The sequence below is a fragment of the Anomaloglossus baeobatrachus genome, chromosome 4 (assembly GCF_048569485.1).
Source record: "Anomaloglossus baeobatrachus isolate aAnoBae1 chromosome 4, aAnoBae1.hap1, whole genome shotgun sequence".
NCBI lineage: Eukaryota > Metazoa > Chordata > Amphibia > Anura > Aromobatidae > Anomaloglossus > Anomaloglossus baeobatrachus.
Genome location: NC_134356.1, coordinates 87658812 through 87683170, shown reverse-complemented (window position 1 = coordinate 87683170; position 24359 = coordinate 87658812). Strand labels below are relative to the sequence as shown.

At 44.5% G+C, this 24359-nt stretch overlaps 1 protein-coding gene across 1 annotated transcript in view; it reads right to left on the bottom strand.

Annotated features, from left to right (window-relative positions):
- Nucleotides 1–1209: 1209 nt before the first annotated feature.
- CXCL14 (C-X-C motif chemokine ligand 14) overlaps nt 1210–24359 on the bottom strand; it is an 85841-nt gene continuing 62691 nt past the window's right edge. The window contains exon 4 of the mRNA XM_075344455.1: nt 1210–3216. Coding sequence (XP_075200570.1) covers nt 3201–3216 — 16 coding nt within the window. The 3' untranslated portion in view covers nt 1210–3200. The remainder of the gene's footprint in view (nt 3217–24359) is intronic.

The following is a 24359-nucleotide window of genomic DNA, read 5'->3' as shown; positions in this document are numbered from 1 at the left end:
TTTTAGTCTCAAAATGTCTTTTTGTTATTTTTGTGCACGATTTTGTTTATTTACTTTTCTATCATATTTTATTTCTCTTTACCTTTTCACTTAGGCTAGTTTCACACTTGCGTTGGACGGGATCCGTAGCATTGCGTTGTGTGACGCATGCCACGGATGCATTGCATATAGTGGCACGACGCATGCTACAGATCGTACAAAATAACGCAATCCGTTGTAGTTTTTTTTCCTTGACTTTACACATCTGAGCATGCGCAGTTGTGTAAAGACAGCTGCGTTAACGGAATCCGTCAAATGACGCATTCTAATGGAATCCGCCACCATAGGCATCCATTATAAAAACAACGGACGCCTAACGGATTCCTGCAGGTTGCGTTTTTGACACTCCGCCAAGTGCAGAAAAACGTTACATGCTGCGTTCCATCCGCCCGACGCAGCGTCAAAATAACGACGCTGCGTCGTCCAGCGGATGCAACGCAGACACTTGCGTTACAGTGCGTCGTCCATACAAGTCTATGGAGAATAGCGCAGTGCGTTAACGGACTGTGCTATTCTCCATAGTGACGGAATGCGCTGAACGCAAGTGGGAAACTAGCCTTAGTTTCACTGTGGCACATGAATATTTTTTACTTTGATCACTGGTGTCATGCATTGCAGTACTCCATCACTGCAGTGTTTGAGACCTGTCAGTGTCTCACTTACAGTGCCTGTTAGACTGTGCTTATAGCAGGATCTAACAGGCCACCATATTCTGAGATGATCAGTTAACCTTGGGGTACCATAGCAACTACTTGACAACCGCGATTATGAATGTGAGGGTCGATGGTGTCATAGGGGTTATTAACCCCCTTTAAACCATTTAGATACCACTGTTGTGATTAACAGTGGCATTTAAGCTGTTGATCATCACCAACCAGTTCTAAAACTGGTCGAGCTGAATGCCACAGGGTGTCAGCTGCTATCCGAGGGTTTTTGCCTGGTGGTTGGCACTATTCACTCAATCCTAAGAACAGTGAAAAGGCAGCACTAAGGATTAAGGCCACTTAATGGCCGCAATTGAAAGTTGTATCGATGGTCATTATAGGATTAAACCTCTGGTGTCATGGGTCCTTTACCCACCATTATAGCTTTAATACATGAAATTGTCATTAACAACCTTCATATACAGCTAAAAATATCAAAAAGAAATGCACAAAAAAAAAGCACAAGAAATTTTCCCCAGTTTATTTAAAAAATGAATAAGAAACCAACATGCAACTCATCTACAAACTAAATATACTTAAATAAAATGATAATTTAACGGTGCAATACACATATAGATAATATACACATTTATAGTACGAACCTTTATCAACATTGTCTATTTACATTTTATAAAGTATTCATCTCTCCAGCTACATTCTTTAAGAAAGGATCATATGGTTCAATATTGAATGAAATACTATCAGGCTTTTACTTGTAGAATCAGTGACTGTATAAAGACTAACAATGTGTAAAAACTTTTTTAAAATAGCATTTGGATACTACTCTGGAAAAATAGTTAGGGGTCATTCTTTGTCTGTAATGTGTAGACCTCAGCGATCACTGTAAGGTTTGATACTTTATGGACAGTTGAACTATGGGGGTCCAGGTATTGTGGTCATAATAAAAATGCTAAATTACCATCATATGAAACTGGAATGTGTCTGGATTTAGTTTACCCCTTAGACTCTATCTTAGCCTCTCATACAACCAGATCAGATCTCATACTTTGCACTGACAAGGGGCAATAACTCCGAAACACTGTGTCTGCAAATTGAGATTCTAATCTGGCATAAATCCTAAGTCATATGACAAGGCTTGAATTTTAGGATTGCTACTTCCAAGAGGTGGCACTAGAATTTGTCTCCTTCCTCCCTGAAGTGACAACTTGAAGTCAGAACATATCAGCTCTGTCTCAATTCTACATTTGTATAACAAAAAAGTATGTAAATGTATTCTGCCACATACTGTACATAGCTGACTAGTGATGAAACGCGTGCCAATCGATCTTGGCATACTATTAGATACCAATGTATGCTGGAATGGACAATGTTCAGTAGCATAGCCTTCTATGCTATCCTGTCCTGTCAAAATTTAGTATCCTTTTTTGATTTCCCAAGGAAATTAATTGATGGAAAGTTTAAAATGGTTTTCAAATGTATCTTTCTGCTTTATGTTTGGATTTATGTAAATACATGAAAAGCAAAAACTCTGTCTTTAAAAAATAGATTTAGCAAACGGATGTATAGTCAACTCTTTGATAGATTTGAAAGACTGTTTTACGTTAAATAGATATAAGTTAAGGTTTATAGTAGTTTTTCTGCAATAATTTTTTGTGTGTCCTTTTAATTGGCCATAATTAATGTATCCATTTACGTACTTACAAAAACATTACAATGACTATAAAAAGAAAAATACAAATGATCTATTTTAAGTCCAATTTGTGAATAAAGAAGTTATTTAAAATATTATGTAAGGTACAAACTAGCATTTTTAATTCCAATAAAAACGTGATTCACGTGACCGTTCTAAAATTCATCTTTTTAAATAAAAATAATCCTAAATTTACTATGAAAAGAACGATGCACTATTTTAAAAGACTGGGTCTCAATTTTGACCAAACTAAAAAATAAAAAAATATTAATATTCATTAAAAAGGGACTGTTGTGATCTACCAAGGAATGTTTGGTAATAATTAAAAAATTGATTGAGCTTATTTTGTATTTTTCACCTGTGATATGTCACTAAAATATTGTGGAAGTGTTCTTCAAAATGCAAAAGAAAATTGGGAAAATTGAAATAAATATGTAAAAAGAAAATTGGTGAACCAAAGAATCTTCCCTTTTAACAACATACTTAATGAACTTATAAAGCTCATACAGACTATTAATCTTTAGCAAACACACAAATGATATCATAGAATTATAACATAAAATCTTTCCATTTTCAGAATCATGAAGACAGGTACAGCAAAATTCAGGAAAGTATAAGACAACTATAAATTTAAAAGGTCTTATTTTTGTATGACTATAAATGTACAAATGGACCCCTCTTAGAGTGTGTATTGTAATAGAAGCAGAGATTATCCGAAAACTAGGAAAGAAGTTGTTGATTTGCTTGCGCTTCTCTTGGGGCAGTTGGTTGCCTCTGTCATGGTATCTTGTGAGTGGAGATTCCTCTTAATCTTCATAAACCCTAAAAAGAAAGCAGATTTTATGTGTAAATGAATTATTGCATTTAGAAATTGTTATATGATAGAAATATCATTAACTTGAACTTTGGCCGTGGAGACAAGGCTCGTGTGACACTTCTTGTTGATCCATTTATTGAGACTGACCAACCGTTACACATACTATCACTGTCATAGCACAAAATAGTTTGAATCATTGTTCAATATGTTTTATTTGAAATATACAATTTGTTCAATGTTGCTTTTGAAGTTTACTATGCAATGGCGATGCAATCTATATATACAGTGTCCAGCAGGCCTGGCAGGACACCGCACAATCCCCCGGTGGGCCCCCATGTTGAGTATAGAAGGGGCCAGTCAACAGCCATTAAACATGACTGCACGCTAACAGTCCGTGGCATAATGATGATAGAAAGAAAGGCGTGCACACTAATAGGGGGATGAGGTGCTAGTGATGGGGAAGGTCCCACACAAGTACATATATAGTTACACTGCACACTCAAATGTCAATAAATGATGATTTTATTCAGAATCAAAAAAGCCAAGCAAAGGAATAGAACTTCTTTGGGGTAAACAAGTAATCTCTGTCGTTTCGGCCTATGGCCTTATTCACAGAGTTAACTATGAGAAATGAGATACAAAAAATAAACGAGAATAATTACATAAAGAAGGAATCACATTTCTTTACAATCAACTAGGGAAGAACACAGATACAGCTCTTGTCCATAGTAGAGGTACGGGATTTTTTAGAGGGAATATACATATACAAATAAACATACATATATATAAGCCGTATGTCAAGTCCAGAGTAACTATCATTAAACATTGGGAAAAATAGGGGCTGGAGAGTGGACAAAGGGGAGGGGGGGTAGAGAGCTGGTATCAGCATATACTGAGAGATATGTGCACAAAAGTTAGTATCGGTAGGGAAGGAGTATTTAGAGACAATGAATTCAGGTATTCAGGTATAATACCTGTCCCCGATGGTTCATAGTTCCAAAGAGTCCAAAAGTTTCAGCTATTTTCTTTGGAACTATGAACCATCGGGGACAGGTATTATACCTGAATTCATTGTCTCTAAACACTCCTTCCCTACCGATACTAACTTTTGTACACATATCTCTCAGAATATGCTGATACCAGCTCTCTACCCCCCCCCCCCCCTTTTTCCACTCTCCAGCCCCTATTTTTCCCAATGTTCAATGATAGTTACTCTGGACTTGACATACGGCTTATATATATGTACAGTCATGAAAAAGTTTGGGCACCCTTATTAATGTTAACCTTTTTTCTTTATAACAATTTGGGTTTTTGCAACAGCTATTTCAGTTTCCTATCTCTTCTAACTGATGGACTGAGTAATATTTCTGGATTGAAATGAGGTTTATTGTACTAACAGAAAATGTGCAATCCGCATTTAAACAAAATTTGACTGGTGCAAAAGTATGGGCACCCTTATCAATTTCTTGATTTAAACACTCCTAACTACTTTTTACTGACTTACTAAAGCACTAAATTGGTTTTGTAACCTCATTGAGCTTTGAACTTCATAGGCAGGTGTATCCAATCATGAGAAAAGGTATTTAAGGTGGCCACTTGCAAGTTGTTCTCCTATTTGAATCTCCTATGAAGAGTGGCATCATGGGCTCCTCAAAACAACTCTCAAATGATCTGAAAACAAAGATTATTCAACATAGTTGTTCAGGGGAAGGATGCAAAAAGTTGTCTCAGAGATTTAAACTGTCAGTTTCCACTGTGAGGAACATAGTAAGGAAATGGAAGAACACAGGTACAGTTCTTGTTAAGCCCAGAAGTGTCAGGCCAAGAAAAATATCAGAAAGGCAGAGAAGAAGAATGGTGAGAACAGTCAAGGACAATCCACAGACCACCTCCAAACACCTGCAGCATCATCTTGCTGCAGATGGTGTCAATGTGCATCAGTCAACAATACAGCGCACGTTGCACAAGGAGAAGGTGTATGGGAGAGTGATGCGAAAGAAGCCGTTTCTGCAAGCACGCCACAAACAGAGTCGCCTGAGGTATGCAAAAGCACATTTGGACAAGCCAGTTACATTTTGGAAGAAGGTCCTGTGGACTGATGAAACAAAGATTGAGTTGTTTAGTCATACAAAAAGGCGTCATGTATGGAGGCAAAAAAACACGGCATTCCAAGAAAAGCACTTGCTACCCACAGTAAAATTTGGTGGAGGTTCCATCATGCTTTGGGGCTGTGTGGCCAATGCCGGCACCGAGGGGAATCTTGTTAAAGTTGAGGGTCGCATGGATTCAACTCAGTATCAGCAGATTCTTGACAATAATGTGCAAGAATCAGTGACTAAGTTGAAGTTACGCAGGGGATGGATTTTTCAGCAAGACAATTATCCAAAACACCGCTCCAAATCTACTCAGACATTCATGCAGAGGAACAATTACAATGTTCTGGAATGGCCATCCCAGTCCCCAGACCTGAATATCATTGAAAATCTGTGGAATGATTTGAAGCGTGCTGTCCATGCTCGGCGACCATCAAACTTAACTGAACTGGAATTGTTTTGTAAACAGGAATGGTCAAATATACCTTCATCCAGGATCCAGGAACTCATTAAAAGCTACAGGAAGCAACTAGAGGCTGTTATTTTTGCAAAAGGAGGATCTGCAAAATATTAATGTCACTTTTATGTTGAGGTGCCCATACTTTTGCACCTGTCAAATTTTGTTTAAATGCGGATTGCACATTTTCTGTTAGTACAATAAATCTCATTTCAATCCAGAAATATTACTCAGTCCATCAGTTATTAGATATATGAAACTGAAATAGCTGTTGCAAAAACCCAAATTGTTATAAAGAAAAAAGGTTAACATTAATAGGGGTGCCCAAACTTTTTCATATGACTGTATGTTTATTTGTATATGTATATTCCCTCTAAAAAATCCCGTACCTCTACTATGGACAAGAGCTGTATCTGTGTTCTTCCCTAGTTGATTGTAAAGAAATGTGATTCCTTCTTTATGTAATTATTCTCGTTTATTTTTTGTATCTCATTTTTCATAGTTAACTCTGTGAATAAGGCCATAGGCCGAAACGTCAGAGATTACTTGTTTACCCCAAAGAAGTTCTATTCCTTTGCTTGGCTTTTTTGATTCTGAATAAAATCATCATTTATTGACATTTGAGTAAGTCCATGGCATAAAACAGTGACTTTTAATAGCCACTGGCCTATCAGCTTTTGATGTCACTGCTACATGCCACATTCTGATGCCAGCATGTGGCCTCTCGTCTGTCGGCATCTATTTTAACCATGATGTGAACCCACAGGAGGATATCAGGGAAAACAGAAAGATGAAAATAATAATACCCTTACTGTGAATTGATAAGGTAATGAACATAGGGGTCTCCAAAAAACACAGATATGTGAACATCACAATAGACTAGAATGGGTATGTGGTTAGAGTTGAGCGAATACCTAACTATTCGTACTCACTATACTCATAACGAGTACTGTCTAATACTCATGTATTCATTCCGAATAGCATGTGCAATGCAAGTCAATGGGGAATACTCGTAAAGTAACGAGTAACCTAAATTGCGCACAATTTGCTACTCGCACGAATAGTACGATGTTTGAGTTACTCGTTACTTTGCGAGTTTTCCCCATTGACTTGCATTGCACACACTATTCAGAATGAATATATGAGTATTAGACAGTACTCATTATGAGCATAGCGAGTATGAATAGTTAGGTACTCGCTCAACTCTATATGTCAATGTGATCCATGTGAGATATTCGGATGGAACATAGATGGTACTTGAAAAACAGAGATATGAAAAAACTCTAAAATGCATGGAAGAATATTCATTAAACCTGAAAATATGAATGTGTAATTAAAGGAAAATAATGAAATTGTTGATGTCAATTTTGTAGATAACAAAAAGGCTTTATGCATTGTCCACCCATTTTTTCAAAATCAGTGTTCTAGAATAATCTTTAAAAACAAAAATATATCAGCTCTTCTACTCATCCAATATTGCTCTACTATTTCTTTACCTGGCGAAACCCAGATTTTTTATAACATATAAAAAGCCAGAAAAGTGGTCATCAAAAAGAGAGTGAGTGAAAACCCCTCCTGGATAGGTGCCAACCATGACAAACGATGAGTGGTTTAAAATCTTAGGCCCCAATTTAGTAAGGAGTTTTGTGCACCAGTCCTCATGGAGGGAGATCTGGAGTAAGATGCACCAAATTCATTAAAAGGTGTATGCCCCTAATGAATTTGCTAAATCTTTCACATGTACACCAGGCATATATTTCTTTCAGTATTTACTCTACTTTTGTGGCAAAATTATGAGGAATAAAAGTCTCGTTACATTCAACGAGGTATCTAACGATATATCGCCGGGGTCACGGATTCCGTGATGCACATCTGGCATCGTTAGTGACGTCATTGCGTGCAACACCGACGAGCGGCTGTTAACGATGGAAAATACTCACCAAATCGTCCATCGTTGACACGTCGTTCATTTTAAAAAAAATCGTTGATTGTTGAGGACGCAGGTTGTTTGTCGTTCCCAAGGCAGCACACATCGCTATCGGGGACTACAGCTTACATGCGGCCGCCGGCAATGAGGAAGGAAGGAGGTGAGTGGGATGTTACGGCCGCTCATCTCCGCCCCTACACTTCTATTGGGCGGCCGCTTAGTGACGTCGCTGTGACGCTGCACGAACCGCCTCCATAGAAAGGAAGCGGTTCGCCGGCCACAGCGACGTCGCTAGGCAGGTAAGTCCATGTGATGGCTCCCAACGATTTTGTGCGCAACGGGCAGCAATTTGCCTGTGATGCACAAACGACGGGGGCAGGTACTCTCGCTAGCGATATCGCTGCGTGTAAAGCCCCCTTTAGTCTGGCACATTTGTTGGACACATTTTAAAAAAGCAGCCAGAGCTATTTGAGGCTTGTATAAATATAAATACAACAAAATTGATAAAAATTTAAAGTTGCACCAAATATTTAGCAAAATTTAAATCAGTTTTTGGCAGAATTCTGCTTGATGAATCATCCCCTAAACCTGTAGTCACATGCGAGAGAATCTGACCGATTATACTAAGACAATCTGATCATACTCTGTTCAGAGTCAGCATAGTGTGATCCAATTCTCTCACATGAGGAAAAGATGGAAAAGAACAAAATTATGTCATCCAAGTTTAGTCCAATAATGACAGAAATGCATAGAAAGACATGCTAAGATGCTGTGGACGGAAGAGCTGCTGGCCAGTCCGAACATTGTGATATGATCCTCAGTCACTAATACGGAAGTCTGATTGAATCACTGATACCGGAACAGAGGGGTCGGCAGGAATATGGGTGGAGTAAGGTGGTGAATATTCATTTGCAGTTAACACATGTTTCAATCACTGATGATGGGCCAGAGAGGTGGGTGAGAGAAGGGAGTTAATACTAATTTTTCATTAATGGGCGACCCAATCATTCATGCAAATGTAGCGCCCCTGAAGCCATCAGGAGCCCTAAGCAACTGCATCCTGTCAAAGATGCAGGGCCTACCCCCAGGGACCCAGAAGACCAGTGCCAGTAACACCAAAACACATATATAATCCCTGTTTTTCCCTTCTCCAATGACTGGTGACAGGCTAGGGTTGGACCCAATGGATGGCCACATAGGGGTGGAGCCGATCCAGTCCACTAGATGACAACCAGGGGAGGAGGGGGATCAGACAGTCAGTAAGTGGAAGTGAAAGGAGATGAACGTACCGAACTGACGGGAGTGTGTAACAGTGACCTGTCAGGCGCAGGCATGTGGTTGCCGAAGGAGTATGGTGGAGTACTCTCGGAACCATAGCACCGACGGGGTACAGAGCCCTAGGTCAGGCAAACGATCCAGGCAGACCTGATAAAATCTGCATGGTGAGGTGACCATACAGGACCTCACTGACCGTACAATTCGGGGCACCAGCAGTGACTGGAGAACCAGGGACTGGAACAGATCATGGACCCTACAGGGTTCAAACTGACCGCCGTATGGACTAAAGACTGAAAGACTACCAGAAGGCCCCCAGACGCTCCAAGCCACGGGGACCCACAACCAGAGACAGGAGCAGGGGAAAGAAGCCACCAGGTTACCACACCGGCACTGGGGCTAAGGGGACCAGCTGTGAGGACCAGCCTGCTTCGGGTCGCAAGCCATAGCCACGCTGTGAGTAAAGAAACCAGTTACACTGCAATCCCTTGTGTGGCCTACCTTCTTTCCACGCCTAACTTTATCACCTACAGTACTCCCTGGGGCCTGACCCTACTTATGCAGGGCCCAACATCCAGGCTGCCTTTAACATCAGCCCCAGTGGTGAGAGACTGTGCAGCGGCGGCTCCATCTACCTAGCCACAACCCGCAAGTGGCATCATGACAAAACCTTTATTATTATTCCCCGGTATATAACCCCCTTTCAAGCAACCCCCAGGGTCATGGAACTGAGCAACAGCCACCCAGTGTACTTTCCCCGTAAATATATGGCCCGGGGCTGAGTACCTCTAAAGGCTACTTTACACACTGCGATATCGGTCCCGATATCGCTAGTGTGGGTACCCGCTCCCATCTGTTGCGCGACACGGGCAAATCGCTGCCCGTGTCGCACAACATCGCCCAGACCTGTCACACATACTTACCTGCCCGGCGACGTCGCTGTGACCGGCGAACCGCCTCCTTTCTAAGGGGGCGGTCCGTTTGGCGTCACAGCGACGTCACGGAGCGGCCGCCCAATAGCAGCGGAGGGGCGGAGATGAGCGGGACGTAACATCCCGCCCACCTCCTTTCTTCCGCATAGCGGCCGGGAGGCAGGTAGGGAGAGCTTCCTCGTTCATGCGGCGTCACACATACCGATGTACCGAACTACATCGTTACTGCTGCAGTAACGATAATCGAGAATGGACCCCCATGTCACCGATGAGCGATTTTGCACGTTTTTGCAACGATGCAAAATCGCTCATCGTTGTCACACGCAGCAACATCGCTAATGCGGCCGGATGTGCGTCACAAATTCCGTGACCCCAATGACTCCGCATTAGCGATGTCGCAGCGTGTAAAGCCCCCTTTAGCCCTGGGGTGAGTCACAAATACAAAAAATAAGACATTCCCTTAAAATAAGCATACATTTATCCAAATTGTCAATGGCTCCATAGAAACCATCTAACTGCACTTGGATGATATCATAACCCTGGTTATGTAATAGTAACACCATTACATGCCATTAATCTAATAGAAAAACTGTAACTGAATAATCATTTTTATTTCTATAGCACCAACATTTTCTGCAGTACTTTATGTGATTATAAAAATTCTATCACATAGATGACCATCCATATCTAATATTTTTTAGCACATTACACCTTCAAAGCTTGATTCCTAAGTAGTGATGAGCGAGCATGCTTGTCACTACTCGGTACTCGCACGAGTATCGCTGTACTCGGGCTGCTCGGCGGGGACCGAGTAATCTCGCGATACTCGTGCTGTACTCGTGGTCTTCATCCCTGCATGTTGGCGCTCTTTTGAGAGCCAGCCCTCATGCAGGGATTGGCTGGCAGACCACTGCAATGCCACAGCCCTGTTAGTTGTGGAATTGCAGTGATTGGCCGGCCTGCACAGCGTGACCGAGCCTTTATATCGGCCGGCGCGCTGTGCTCTGCTCACAGCTATTCAGACAGTCAGTGTAGGGAGAGTGTCGCTGATTCAGGGAAAGCTTTGCGGCCCTTTATAGCTTTTTCAGTTGCAGGGCTGCAAACAGTGTGACCAAAAGTCCTTCTCAGGACTATTCTAGTTGTATACAGGCAGGCAGGGTATAGCCAGGTCGGAGTACAGTAGCAGAGTCCTTCTCAGGACTATTGTTGCTATATACAGGCAGGGTATAGCCAGGTCTGAATACAGGCTAGTGACCAAAAGAGTCCTTGTCAGGACTATTGTACCAGTATACAGGCAGGCAGGCAGGCAGGGTAGTGGTGACCGTATACCAGCCTTCATCATATCTGGGGCTGGTGTACACAGTGTAAAACAGTCCAGATAGTGTCTGACTTGTCTGTAATTGTCGCTCCCCAAAAAAACCTGTTAGGTTATTATTGCGTCCGTGCTTGGTTTTTAAAACCGCACGTGTGTGCCTGTTGGTGGCAGCGTACAGGTGCACTTGTGTGCAATTTCCACACACTTTGATATAACGCACAAGTAGTGAATATACACGTCAGCAGTGCACAGCATTGCAAAATGCGCAAGGGCATTGGCAAGGAACAAGGAAGTGGACGTGATGGTGGTGCAGGCAGAGGCCGAGGTCGTGGGCAAGCTCTAATTTCGCCACAACAAAGGGCCACATCTAGTCGCTCGCACGTCCTGTCCCAAATTCTTGGGGACCGCAGCAGTACACCGCTCTTGAACCAAGACCAGTGTCAACAGGTTGTTAGTTGGATAGCAGATAATGCTTCCAATCAGATTGGCACCACCACAAACACTCTGTCTTCCACACGGTCAAGTGTCAGTAGCCGTGATACTGCACCGCACATTTCTGAACCTGATCCTCCTTCCTACCACCAGGCTGAGTACACGTCCTCCTCGGACATTAATGATCCCACACTTGGACACTCGGAAGAGCTGTTCACGTTTCCATTCACACATTCTGGCCTCTCGCCAGCTCATATTGAAGTGGGTCATGAGAAGATCGTCTGTACAGATGGCCAAATATTTGAGCAGCCACGTTCTCACGAAGTTGGCAACGTGTCTCAACAAGTGGTGGACGATGATGAGACACAATTGTCAGCAAGTCAGGAGGAGGAGCAGGGTGCGGAAGAGGAAGACGACGTGGTGGATGATCCAGTAACTGACCCAACCTGGCAGGAGGATATGCAGAGCGAGGACAGCAGTGCACAGGGGGAGGGAGGCGTAGCATCACAACAGGCAGTAAGAAGCAGGGTGGTGGCCCCAGGCAGAAGTCAGGCAACCGTTCCCCGGAACAACACGACGACACAAGGTGCCTGTACAAATGTTAGGTCTTCCCGAGTCTGGCAGTTTTTTAAGTTGGATCCAGATGATTCAAAAAAGGCCATTTGCAACACCTGCCGTGCCAGCATCAGCAGGGGTACCAAAACTAGCAGCCTGACCACCACCAGCATGATCAGGCACATGTCAGCAAAGCACCCGACTTTCTGGGAAGTACAACAGAGTCGAGGAGCAGTGCTTGCTGATGTCACTGCTACGTCTTCGCTGGTTGTGCATGCGAGCCAATCCTCTGTCCATGCTGCCTGCGAACAAGCCTCCTCCACTCCTGCACCTGCAGTTGCCTACGCAGAAAGAACACCATCATCAAGCACGTCCTTGTCCCAGCGCAGTGTTCAGTTATCCATTCAGCAAACCTTTGAACGCAGGCGCAAATACACTGCCAACACCCCACATGCCACAGTTCTAAATGCTAACATTTCGCGACTGCTTGCGCTGGAAATGTTGCCTTTTAGGCTGGTGGAGACAGAAGCATTCCGTGACCTGATGGCGGCAGCTGTCCCACGTTACTAGGTCCCCAGCCGCCACTATTTCTCCCGGTGTGCCGTCCCCGCGTTGCATAACCACGTGTCACAAAACATCACACGTGCCCTGAACAACGCTGTTTCACCCAAGGTCCACCTAACCACAGACACGTGGACAAGTGCTTGTGGGCAAGGCCGCTACATCTCGTTGACGGCACACTGGGTTAATATTGTGGAAGCTGGGACCCAGTCTGAGCGAGGGACGGAACACGTCCTTCCCACACCAAGGTTTGCAGGCCCTACCTCAGTCAGTGTTTCACCCACACTCTACAGCTCCGGAATGTCATGCTCTTCAGCCTCCTCCTCCTCCTGCGCATCACAAGCTGGAAGCACTGCAGCACTGCCTCGGCGAAGCGGCAACAGGCTGTGCTGAAGCTAATCTGCATAGGTGACAAACCCCACAATGCAGAAGAGCTGTGGACAGCTCTGAAACAGCAGGCAGATCACTGGCTCACACCTCTGAACCTAAAGCCAGGAAAGGTCGTGTGTGACAATGGCCGGAACCTGGTGGCGGCTTTGAGGCGAGGCCAGCTGACACATGTTCCATGCGTGGCCCATGTGCTCAACCTCGTGGTTCAGCGGTTTCTAAAGTCATACCCAGAGCTGTCTGATCTGCTGGTAAAAGTTCGCCGCCTGTCTGCACATTTTCGAAAGTCACCTACTGCTTCAGCCGGCCTTGCCGGCTTTCAGCGCCGTTTGCATCTTCCGGCTCACAGACTGGTGTGTGATGTCTCCACGCGTTGGAATTCAACTCTGCACATGTTGGTCAGGATATGTGAGCAGAAGAGGGCAGTTGTTGAGTACCTGCATCACCTAAGCCGTCGGGAAATGGGTCAAACTCCACACATAACACCTGAGGAGTGGAGATGGATGTCAGACCTATGTACCATCCTCCAAAACTTTGAGGACTCCACCAAGATGGTGAGTGGTGATGACGCCATTATTAGCGTCACCATACCGCTACTCTGCCTTCTAAAACGGTCTCTGCTGAAAAACAAACATGATGCATTGCAGGCGGAGCGCGATGAGTTGCAGCAAGAAACAGTAGTGGGTGTGGGTGATAACACACAGCCCAGCCTCGTCTCATCACAACGTGCAGTGGAGGACTATGACGAGGAGTAGGATGAAGACATGGAGCAACTCTCCGGCCAAATTGAGGATATGACATGCACACCAGTCATATCCTCGGTTCAGCGTGGCTGGCCAGAGGACAGGGTAGATGAGGAGGAGGAGGAGGAGGAGGAGGAGGAGGAGGACAGCATGTTCAGTCATCTTGTTGGTCAGGCTACTGAAGTCCTGGCTGTTAAGAGTCTGGCGCAAATGGCTGACTTTATGGTAAGCTGCCTGTCTCGTGACCCTCGCGTTAAGAACATCTTGGCCGACAATCATTACTGGTTGGTAACACTAATAGACCCACGCTACAAGGAGAACTTTTTGTCTCTTATTCCCGTGGAGGAGAGGTCAACCAAAATGCAGCAGTTTCGGAAGGCCATACTCACGGAAGTAGGCAAAGCATTCCCCTCACAAAACGCTAGCGGCATAGGTCATGAATCAGTGGACAACCGAGGCGTACAGCCGAGAGAGGCACAAGTCCAATCCGCCAGAGGTAGGGGAACAGTCTTTAAGATGTGGGACAGTTTTCTCAGCCCCTCACGTACCACAGCCCCTGAGGTGCAGGGTAGTGCCACAAGAAATCCTAAGTTTGCCCAGATCCTGAAGGAGTACCTTGCAGATCGAACAACTGTACTCCGACATTCCTCTGTGCCTTACAATTATTGGGTATCCAAGCTGGACACGTGGCATGAATTGGCTCTCTACGCCTTGGAAGTCCTGGCCTGCCCTGCTGCTAGCGTTTTGTCAGAGCGTGTTTTTAGTGCCGCAGGTGGAATCATTACAGATAAACGCACCCGCCTGTCAACTGAAAATGCTGACAGGCTGACTCTGATCAAGATGAACAAGGGTTGGATTGGGCCAGACTTCACCACACCACCAGCAAATGAGAGCGGAATTTAAAGTTTGCCATGTACCTCCACTCACCCATGGGTACACACTTCTGGACTTTGGATAATCGCTGGACTGCTCCTCCTTCTCCTCATGCACCACCATGATGATGACCGTTACAAATTGCAATACTTAGGCCTTTGTTTCAGGTATACCCCCAGTGGTAAATTTTTTCGCCCATTCTTTGCAGAATGGACATTACAACGACAGGAGACCCGCTCCTTTGCAATGGGAACAATGTTTTGAGGCCCTCATGCACGTCTCTACCCAGGGACAACGTGTAGCCTCCCAATTTTTGGCTGCCCTGCCTAAGAGCTATACTATAATACACCCACTTCCTTAAAATGGACACTTAATGTTTTGAGGCCCTCATGCACGTCTCTACCCAAGGACAACGTGGAGCCTCCCAATTTTTGGCTGCCCTGCCTAAGGGCTATACTATAATACACCCACTTCCTTAAAATGGACACTTAATGTTTTGAGGCCCTCATGCACGTCTCTATCCAGGGACAATGTGGAGCCTCCCAATTTTTGGCTGCCCTGGCAAAGGGCTATACTGAAATAGACCCACTTCCTTACAATGGGCACTTCAGGTTTACAGGCCATCATGCACGTCTCTATTCAGGGACAATGTGGAGCCTCCCAATTTTTGGCTGCCCTGCCTAAGGGCTATACTACAATAGACCCACTTCCTTACAATGGGCACTTCACGTTTAAAGGCCATCATGCACGTCTCTATCCAGGGACAATGTGGAGCCTCCCAATTTTTGGCTGCCCTGGCAAAGGGCTATACTGAAATAGACCCACTTCCTTACAATGGGCACTTCAGGTTTAAAGGCCATCATGCACGTCTCTATCCAGGGACAATGTGGAGCCTCCCAATTTTTGGCTGCCCTGGCAAAGGGCTATACTGAAATAGACCCACTTCCTTACAATGGGCACTTCAGGTTTACAGGCCATCATGCACGTCTCTATCCAGGGACAATGTGGAGCCTCCCAATTTTTGGCTGCCCTGGCAAAGGGCTATACTGAAATAGACCCACTTCCTTACAATGGGCACTTCAGGTTTACAGGCCATCATGCACGTCTCTATCCAGGGACAATGTGGAGCCTCCCAATTTTTGGCTGCCCTGGCAAAGGGCTATACTGAAATAGACCCACTTCCTTACAATGGGCACTTCAGGTTTACAGGCCATCATGCACGTCTCTATTCAGGGACAATGTGGAGCCTCCCAATTTTTGGCTGCCCTGCCTAAGGGTTATACTACAATAGACCCACTTCCTTACAATGGGCACTTCACGTTTAAAGGCCATCATGCACGTCTCTATCCAGGGACAATGTGGAGCCTCCCAATTTTTGGCTGCCCTGGCAAAGGGCTATACTGAAATAGACCCACTTCCTTACAATGGGCACTTCAGGTTTAAAGGCCATCATGCACGTCTCTATCCAGGGACAATGTGGAGCCTCCCAATTTTTGGCTGCCCTGGCAAAGGGCTATACTGAAATAGACCCACTTCCTTACAATGGGCACTTCAGGTTTACAGGCCATCATGCACGTCTCTATCCAGGGACAATGTGGAGCCTCCCAATTTTTGGCTGCCCTGGCAAAGGCGATATACTGAAATAGACCCACTTCCTTACAATGGGCACTTCAGGTTTACAGGCCATCATGCACGTCTCTATTCAGGGACAATGTGGAGCCTCCCAATTTTTGGCTGCCCTGCCTAAGGGCTATACTACAATAGACCCACTTCCTTACAATGGGCACTTCACGTTTAAAGGCCATCATGCACGTCTCTCTCCAGGGACAATGTGGAGCCTCCCAATTTTTGGCTGCCCTGGCAAAGGGCTATACTGAAATAGACCCACTTCCTTACAATGGGCACTTCAGGTTTAAAGGCCATCATGCACGTCTCTATCCAGGGACAATGTGGAGCCTCCCAATTTTTGGCTGCCCTGGCAAAGGGCTATACTGAAATAGACCCACTTCCTTACAATGGGCACTTCAGGTTTACAGGCCATCATGCACGTCTCTATCCAGGGACAATGTGGAGCCTCCCAATTTATAGCTGCCCTGGCAAAGGGCTATACTGAAATAGACCCACTTCCTTACAATGGGCACTTCAGGTTTACAGGCCATCATGCACGTCTCTATCCAGGGACAATGTGGAGTCTCCCAATTTTTGGCTGCCCTGGCAAAGGGCTATACTGAAATAGACCCACTTCCTTACAATGGGCACTTCAGGTTTACAGGCCATCATGCACGTCTCTATTCAGGGACAATGTGGAGCCTCCCAATTTTTGGCTGCCCTGCCTAAGGGCTATACTACAATAGACCCACTTCCTTACAATGGGCACTTCACGTTTAAAGGCCATCATGCACGTCTCTATCCAGGGATAATGTGGAGCCTCCCAATTTTTGGCTGCCCTGGCAAAGGGCTATACTGAAATAGACCCACTTCCTTACAATGGGCACTTCAGGTTTACAGGCCATCATGCACGTCTCTATCCAGGGACAATGTGGAGCCTCCCAATTTTTGGCTGCCCTGGCAAAGGGCTATACTGAAATAGACCCACTTCCTTACAATGGGCACTTCAGGTTTACAGGCCATCATGCACGTCTCTATTCAGGGACAATGTGGAGCCTCCCAATTTTTGGCTGCCCTGCCTAAGGGCTATACTACAATAGACCCACTTCCTTACAATGGGCACTTCAGGTTTACAGGCCCTCATGCACGTCTGTATGCAGGGGCATTGGTGAACCTCACAATTTTGGACTGCCCTGGCAAAGGAAAATACTACAAAGACTCACTTCCTCAAAATGGGCACATTAGACTCAAGAGGCCTTCATGTACGTCTCTTCTCAGGGACATCGGAGTGCCACACAATGTTTTCACGTAAAATCTTTCATGTATTAATCTCAAAAAGTAACATACACCAGCTCTATCTCACTATTGGGTATGTGCCCTTAACATTTCCGCCATGAAAAATCATTTTGGGGTCATTTTGGAAGGTTTTCTGGTGAGTCCGTAAAAATGGCGTAAAACGCGGACAAAATTGTTCACAGCTGTGACTTTTGAGTGATAAATGCTTCAAGGGGTCTTCCCCATGCTGTTGCCATGTCATTTGAGCACTCTTCTGAGACTTTTGTGCCATTTTTAGGGTTTCTCCATGCTGCCGGGGGGTCATTTCACAAAAATACTCGGGTCTCCCATAGGATAACATTGGGCTCGTTGCTCGGCCCGAGTACACGAGTATCTTGGGAGGCTCGGCCCGAGCTTCGAGCACCCGAGCTTTTTAGTACTCGCTCATCACTACTCCTAAGGCCTCTCTCACACATCCATGAAAAAACACGCACGTGCCGCGAGACACGTATGTTCCTTACATGTTGCGTTTGGTAAGTACATTTCTCCGGTACGTGTGTGCCACGTGTGTTCTACGTGTGCTATCCGCGATAACACACGGAGAACCGGTAATTTGAATACTCACGTGGTCTTTGCTGCTGTCCAGGGTACTGATCTTCGGCTCCAGCCCCTCCCACTCCCCGCTGATGTTGCTTCCGGCCGAGCGGAGGGGCGGAGATTAGCGCCCGTGACATCACGCCCACCTCCTTAACTTGCTCAAAATGACGGCAGTAACTGTTTGCAGCAGAAGAATCTGCAGGGCTTGTAGAGGTGAGTATGTGTTTTTTTAATTTTAAAATAATGACACGTGTTTCTCCGGTGTGTGTCACACGGGACCGCATCCACACTACATCCTTTTGGTACGGGTACGGGCCATGTGACACCTGTGATGCCGGAGAAAAACGGACATGTCAGCGTGAGAAACACACGGACACACGTAAGTATGGAACGGACACACATTCCATTCCAAAATACTTACGTGTGTCCAAACCATTAGGAATACATAGGTCCACGTGTGTATGTGTCTCCGGTACATGAGAAAACTGCCAAACACGTACCGGAGGTACATACGTGGGAAAGAGGCCTAAAACAAAGTAACATGTACGAGCACTGAATTGGTTAAAGCATGCATCCAAAACTTAAAATCCTTTACAAACAGGAGACAGAAGCTTTTAGGTGTCTGAGAATATTTTCTAATTTAGGCTTTATATATAAAGCTCCCATCTACTTCTCTCTGATGTGTAGCTAATCTGGGTTCTCCAGGGAAATTTTTTTCTGCCCACAGCTGGGGCTTCTTCATGATGGACTGAAACATGCTTCCAAATAAAATAATTAGAGTGAAATTTCTAGTCTAATCAGAACTTACTGCCCTGAAGCATGACGTATCTATAAGGGATAAACGGGTCTCCAGTGACAAACTTCCCCTTAATTTAAACATATTAGTAACGACACAGACTCCAACTTTATTGCCGAATGGCCACAGCTTTATTCAACAGTATATATGTACCAAACTTGTGGCTCAACATGCCACCCCATTAACACCTGAACCTGTACATATATACATATTCTCCACAAAATGACACCTGATAGGTCCATCCGAGAGCCAAACCATCATTCCTATCCCCCGGCCGTAACCTCCAACCGGCCCAGGGGACCACCTCGGCCGTGACCAAACCGACCCGAGGTGTAGGGTAATTAACGTTCCATCGTTAATTACCCCTCCCCAGAACCTGCAGGACCTCCGCCTACAAGTTCCCATCCAACTCAAAGCCACTCCCCCTGAGTGGCTTCATACCAACAAACCTACTGTCGGTACACCAAACCTCTCTGAACGGACCTATCACCCCGCTGTGACAACAACTCAAAAGAAACAACATTCCTTTTTTTTTTTCTTTTTTTTTTTTTTTTTTTTTTTTTTTTTATATATTTCACATTTATTTTCCATTTTTTATTAATTTCTTTTTCTTTTTTTTTTTTTTTTTTTATATATACTCGTTATTGATTTTATTATTATTATTATCCTTTTTATTCATTTATTTATTTATATATATCTTTTTTTTTTTTTTTTTTTTTTTTTATATTATTGCAGGGCGGGTGGGCGGGACACACTGTCTGTAGGTCAAAAGGGGCAGTGACCTCTGCACAGCCCCTTTTATACCCACACACCAACCCTCCCATATCCTGTCCCTCACCCAATCCCTTTTCCCGACTCTCCCACCAATCAGGCAGCCCCTATGTGCCTCCAACCTTAGCACTTAACTCTTTCCTACCCTAACCCTCCCGATCGTCATGGGCCTGTTCACCCCTATGGGGCTCTCTGGCCGTCTGAAAGTGTGAGCTCCACTCGTAGGTTCTATTAATAGAAGTCAACTTTATTTCATTATAACACTCCGGATCAGGAGAGGAACTATCTGGAAAAAGGTTTTGCAAGCTTTAAATCTAGTATAGATGAGAATATCATTAGCAAAAATAGATAAACTTGTACTATATGAACAAACATCATAATTTTTTAACTCTATTTTTCATTCATTCCCATTTCCTCAAGTGTATAAAATCCAACCCCTAGCCATGCCGTCTGCCATTACCAACATTAGTGATGGAAAGGGTCAACCTAAAATAGTCACGGAATTTTAGAGTAATACTAAACTGACTAACTTCAGCGTTACAAGATTCCTCTGTAAGAAATAACACAAAAACTGTGCACCAAAAGCTTCATGGCTTGGCCAAGCCCAAGCAGCTGCATGATGGCTTGATATCACCAAGCATTAGATGGAAGAGTGTAAAACATGCCAATCTTGGACACTGGAGTGATGACTCACACATCCTACAGTCTAATGGATTAGGCTGGGTTTGGCAAATGCCAGGAAAACATTACTTGACTAGGGATGAGAGAACCTATTGATGTTAGAGTTCACCGGGTTCAGCTCATCTTTAATTAAACAAAAGTAGATACATTTAGGGAATAAATTATAAAAAAAAAATGAAATGGGGTCCCCCATATTTTGGATAACCAGAGCAGGTAAAGCAGACAGCTGCGGACTGCAGCCCACAGCTGTTTGGTTTACCTTGGCTGCTTATTAAAAACAAAGTGACCAACACACACAAGTGACTAATAAAAGTTGCAGCACATTCGGCATTGGGAAGAGACTTGGACACTGCTGGGAAGAGAATAAAGAATTATTAAAAAAATGACGTGCAGTCTCCTCTATCTTTGATAACTATTGTAGGTAAAGCAAACAGCTGTAGGCTACTTTACTTTGGCTGGTCATCAAAAATAGAGGAGACCTTATGCCTTTTTTAAAATTATTCATTTAAGTAATTTTTTAAATAATTTAAAAAACAATGTGGGGCCCTATTTTTGAAAAACAGCCAAGTAAAAAAAGACAGCTAGGGGCTGGTATTAACAGGCTGCAAATGCCCATGGTAATTTGGCCTAGCCCAGCCTAAAAATAGTGGTCTGCAGCCGTCCCAGAAGTTGTGCATTTCTGGTGCTGGCAATTAGGGTAATATTTTGTAAATTGACAGCTAGAATCAAGCCCAGGGGTTAGTAATGGAGAGGCCTCTATCAGACACCCCCATTACTAACTCTGTGAATGTACAGTTAAAAAACACTAACTGGAAAAAAATAGTTTATTTGAATAAAGACTCCACCTTAGTCTCTTGTTCATCTATTTATTAATTAAAAAAACCAAAACTATGGGCCTTCCAAGCTTGATAATACTAGCCCCCAGCTGTCTGCTTTACCTTGGATGGTTATCAAAAATAGAGGAGATCACACGCTGTTTTTTAAAATTATTTCAAATCTATTTAGCATCGATGCATGCTCAGTTATAAAAAAAAAGTAAATCTAAGCATATGCCTATGCTTCTTCAATTCTTTACTGGAGATCGCTGTACATGCATGCGTGGATTCCGGCGCCATTTTAATGAAGACCTGATTACTATGGCAATACGCATGCACTGCCAACAACAGCAATGGTGGCACAATATTCAAACAAAGAAAAGGGGGCATGCCAGAGGACGCCGGAGGAGGAATAAACGTGAGGACCTGATCCACCTGCCAATGTTGCACACATCAATCAAAGTGCAGTGCTTTTCTGCAACTTTGATTAAAGATATTTAATCATCCAAGCATTAGATATTTCTACAACAGGTATGCCTAGATTCAGCGTCTTAGTGCCTGTATGGACCTGCCTTTACCTCATATAGCAAAATCCTGCTGGTTGGTTCTCTTTAAACCAAGGTCTGTAGAGGCATGGGTGAGTTGTTTGATGTGGAAGAACATGAGTAGTCCAAAACAAAACCCTTATGCCTGTTAACACCTTCGTGATGAAGTAGAATAGCGATTGTAAACCTTGTACTCTCCTCCAACATTAGTGTAAGCTCTATAAGCTAATCCTCTCTAACCCTCTTGACTCCAGTGCAGGCTTCTCCAGTGGTCTCAAACAGGACAGTAAGTAATGACTTGTCTTTCTCATTCACCTGTCCACTGAGGCCCTGTAATTCATCACAGTGGTAAGGTAATGGCACATCATGAAACTACACATCTAATTCAGTCACTGATTCTTGTACTTAACCACTGCACCAAATCATAGACCTCAGTGGCCAAGTGATTGACCAACAGGACATCATCGCTTGCTGTCCAACTGAAGAACACCTGGGAGGCCAACACTGGAGGCACAGGGGTTAAAATGGATGAGTATATGTGACGCCCTGGCCTATCAGGCCATCACAGGGTATTGTGCAACCTGCCCTTCTGCACAGTATCCGCCTCCTCATTGGTTACCGATCCCTGTTCTTTGGTGTTGCTAAGATCAGAGCCAGTCAAAACCCTAGGAACACTTTGCACCACACTCACCAGACACACCATTGGGGGGCCTGAAGGGAATAGGTCCTCCCCCTTGGGGGGTTGGTAAGGGGAAAGTGAAAAGTGAGAGGAGAAGTGAAAAAGGAGTGGAAGGAGTAATAGTGTACAGTAGAGTGGTGACTCTCAGAGGGAGAGGTCACCGGTTTGGAGCAGGGCTCCTGAAGACTACTAGGTGGCAGACGTTGATCTGGGCCTGGTAGGAGCTGGATTACCAGTTATGTATATTAGATTTTATGACAGGGTGTTGATCCAGGGAACTAGTCTGATTGCCGTATGTGGAGTCAGGAAGGAATTTTTTTCCCCATTGGAGCTTGTTTGACACATTGGTTTTTTTTTGCCTTCCTCTGGATCAACATGTTAGGCTACGGGTTGAACTAGATGGACTTAGAGTCTCCCTTCAACCTTAAAAACTATGAAACTATGAAACCCCGGTCGCAGGGGATCGTGTCAAGGGGCCCGGATTGCCGAGGAGGGCAGCCGGCAACCTTGAGCCATCTCCGGGACGGGGCCAGGGCACGACGGGGTACGCGGATCATAGGCCGGAAGTAGCTTCAAGCGTCCTGGTAATTTACCCGACGGGGGGTGAAGTCTTCAAGATTCATCCCTCACCCGCTCCAAAATCCGGATACTAGCGCAACGAGGGGATAGGACGTTTCCCAAAACACAGTCCATCAAATCCCAAGCGTGAACCCTGAAAGCAAGCTCACTCCGTTAGCCATATGGGTGAGCAGAACCCAATTAGTTCCACATTATAGGGTCCAAACAGTGAACAAGGTGCCACGGAAAAGGCCACAGGCTAACAAGCAACACCAAGGCCACGGATCCAAGCGTGCTCCCTCTTTGCTGCAGTGGTGCTCAGAATTCTGGTTTACAGTCTGTCAGTGTCAGTATTCTTGGACTGAGTGAGTACGCAGAAAACCCTTTCCTCCCCAACGGCACCCCCTTCACTACCATCACTGGGCCCTAGGGGCAAAACCCCCTACCCACAGAGGGGTTAAACACCTTGCTGACATACTACCGCCACCGGGCTCGCCGAACAGCAGCGGTGGTACGCCATCTTACCACGCACCATGGGTGGCGTCACAAACTTCCAAATCCCCTGTACATATTCCCCTTCTTCACTTCCAGTGTCTGCGCGCGACCCCCTCCCGGGTCTGGAGATCCCTCAAGCCACCGCGGTTCCGGATCCGAGCGGCTCGGCCGCTGACACAGGGGTGGTACACCTCAATCATATAATAATCTTATTGCTATTTTTCTTTTCTTTTTTAATTCAATCACTTTAATATGGATAAGAATTTTCTCTCTTTTCTTTAACTGTTCAGGCTCTACAAGGGTCAATATTTTCAGGAACAGGAATTTTAAAGGTTTTTCCCCACAAACAAAGTTTATTTTAATCAATAGATCTTGGAATAATAATAGTTTTCATGTGTTGTGTTTGATGTGTTTAAAAAAAAATAATGTGCCTATGCTGAGATAATCTTATATATATGTGTCTGCTATGTACTGTATAATGGATGTATCTGACCATACAGGGACATGGTCTGATCATACCACATCTCCTGGACAGGGGAGGAAGTAAAAAAATTATAAAAACATTACAACATGAATTGCAAATGTTTCACCTCTGTGGTACCAGGTGCCACAAATGTAACCAGTGGAAACCCAAACCCCCAAACCCTGCAATACCTGTGCCAGCAAGTACACCAGCACCTTCAGGCCACATACACAACACCAACACCAGACTGGGAGACTACCTAGTAACAGGTAAAAGGGGAGGGCACTGATTGGATAGTAGGCACCCAACCTGTAG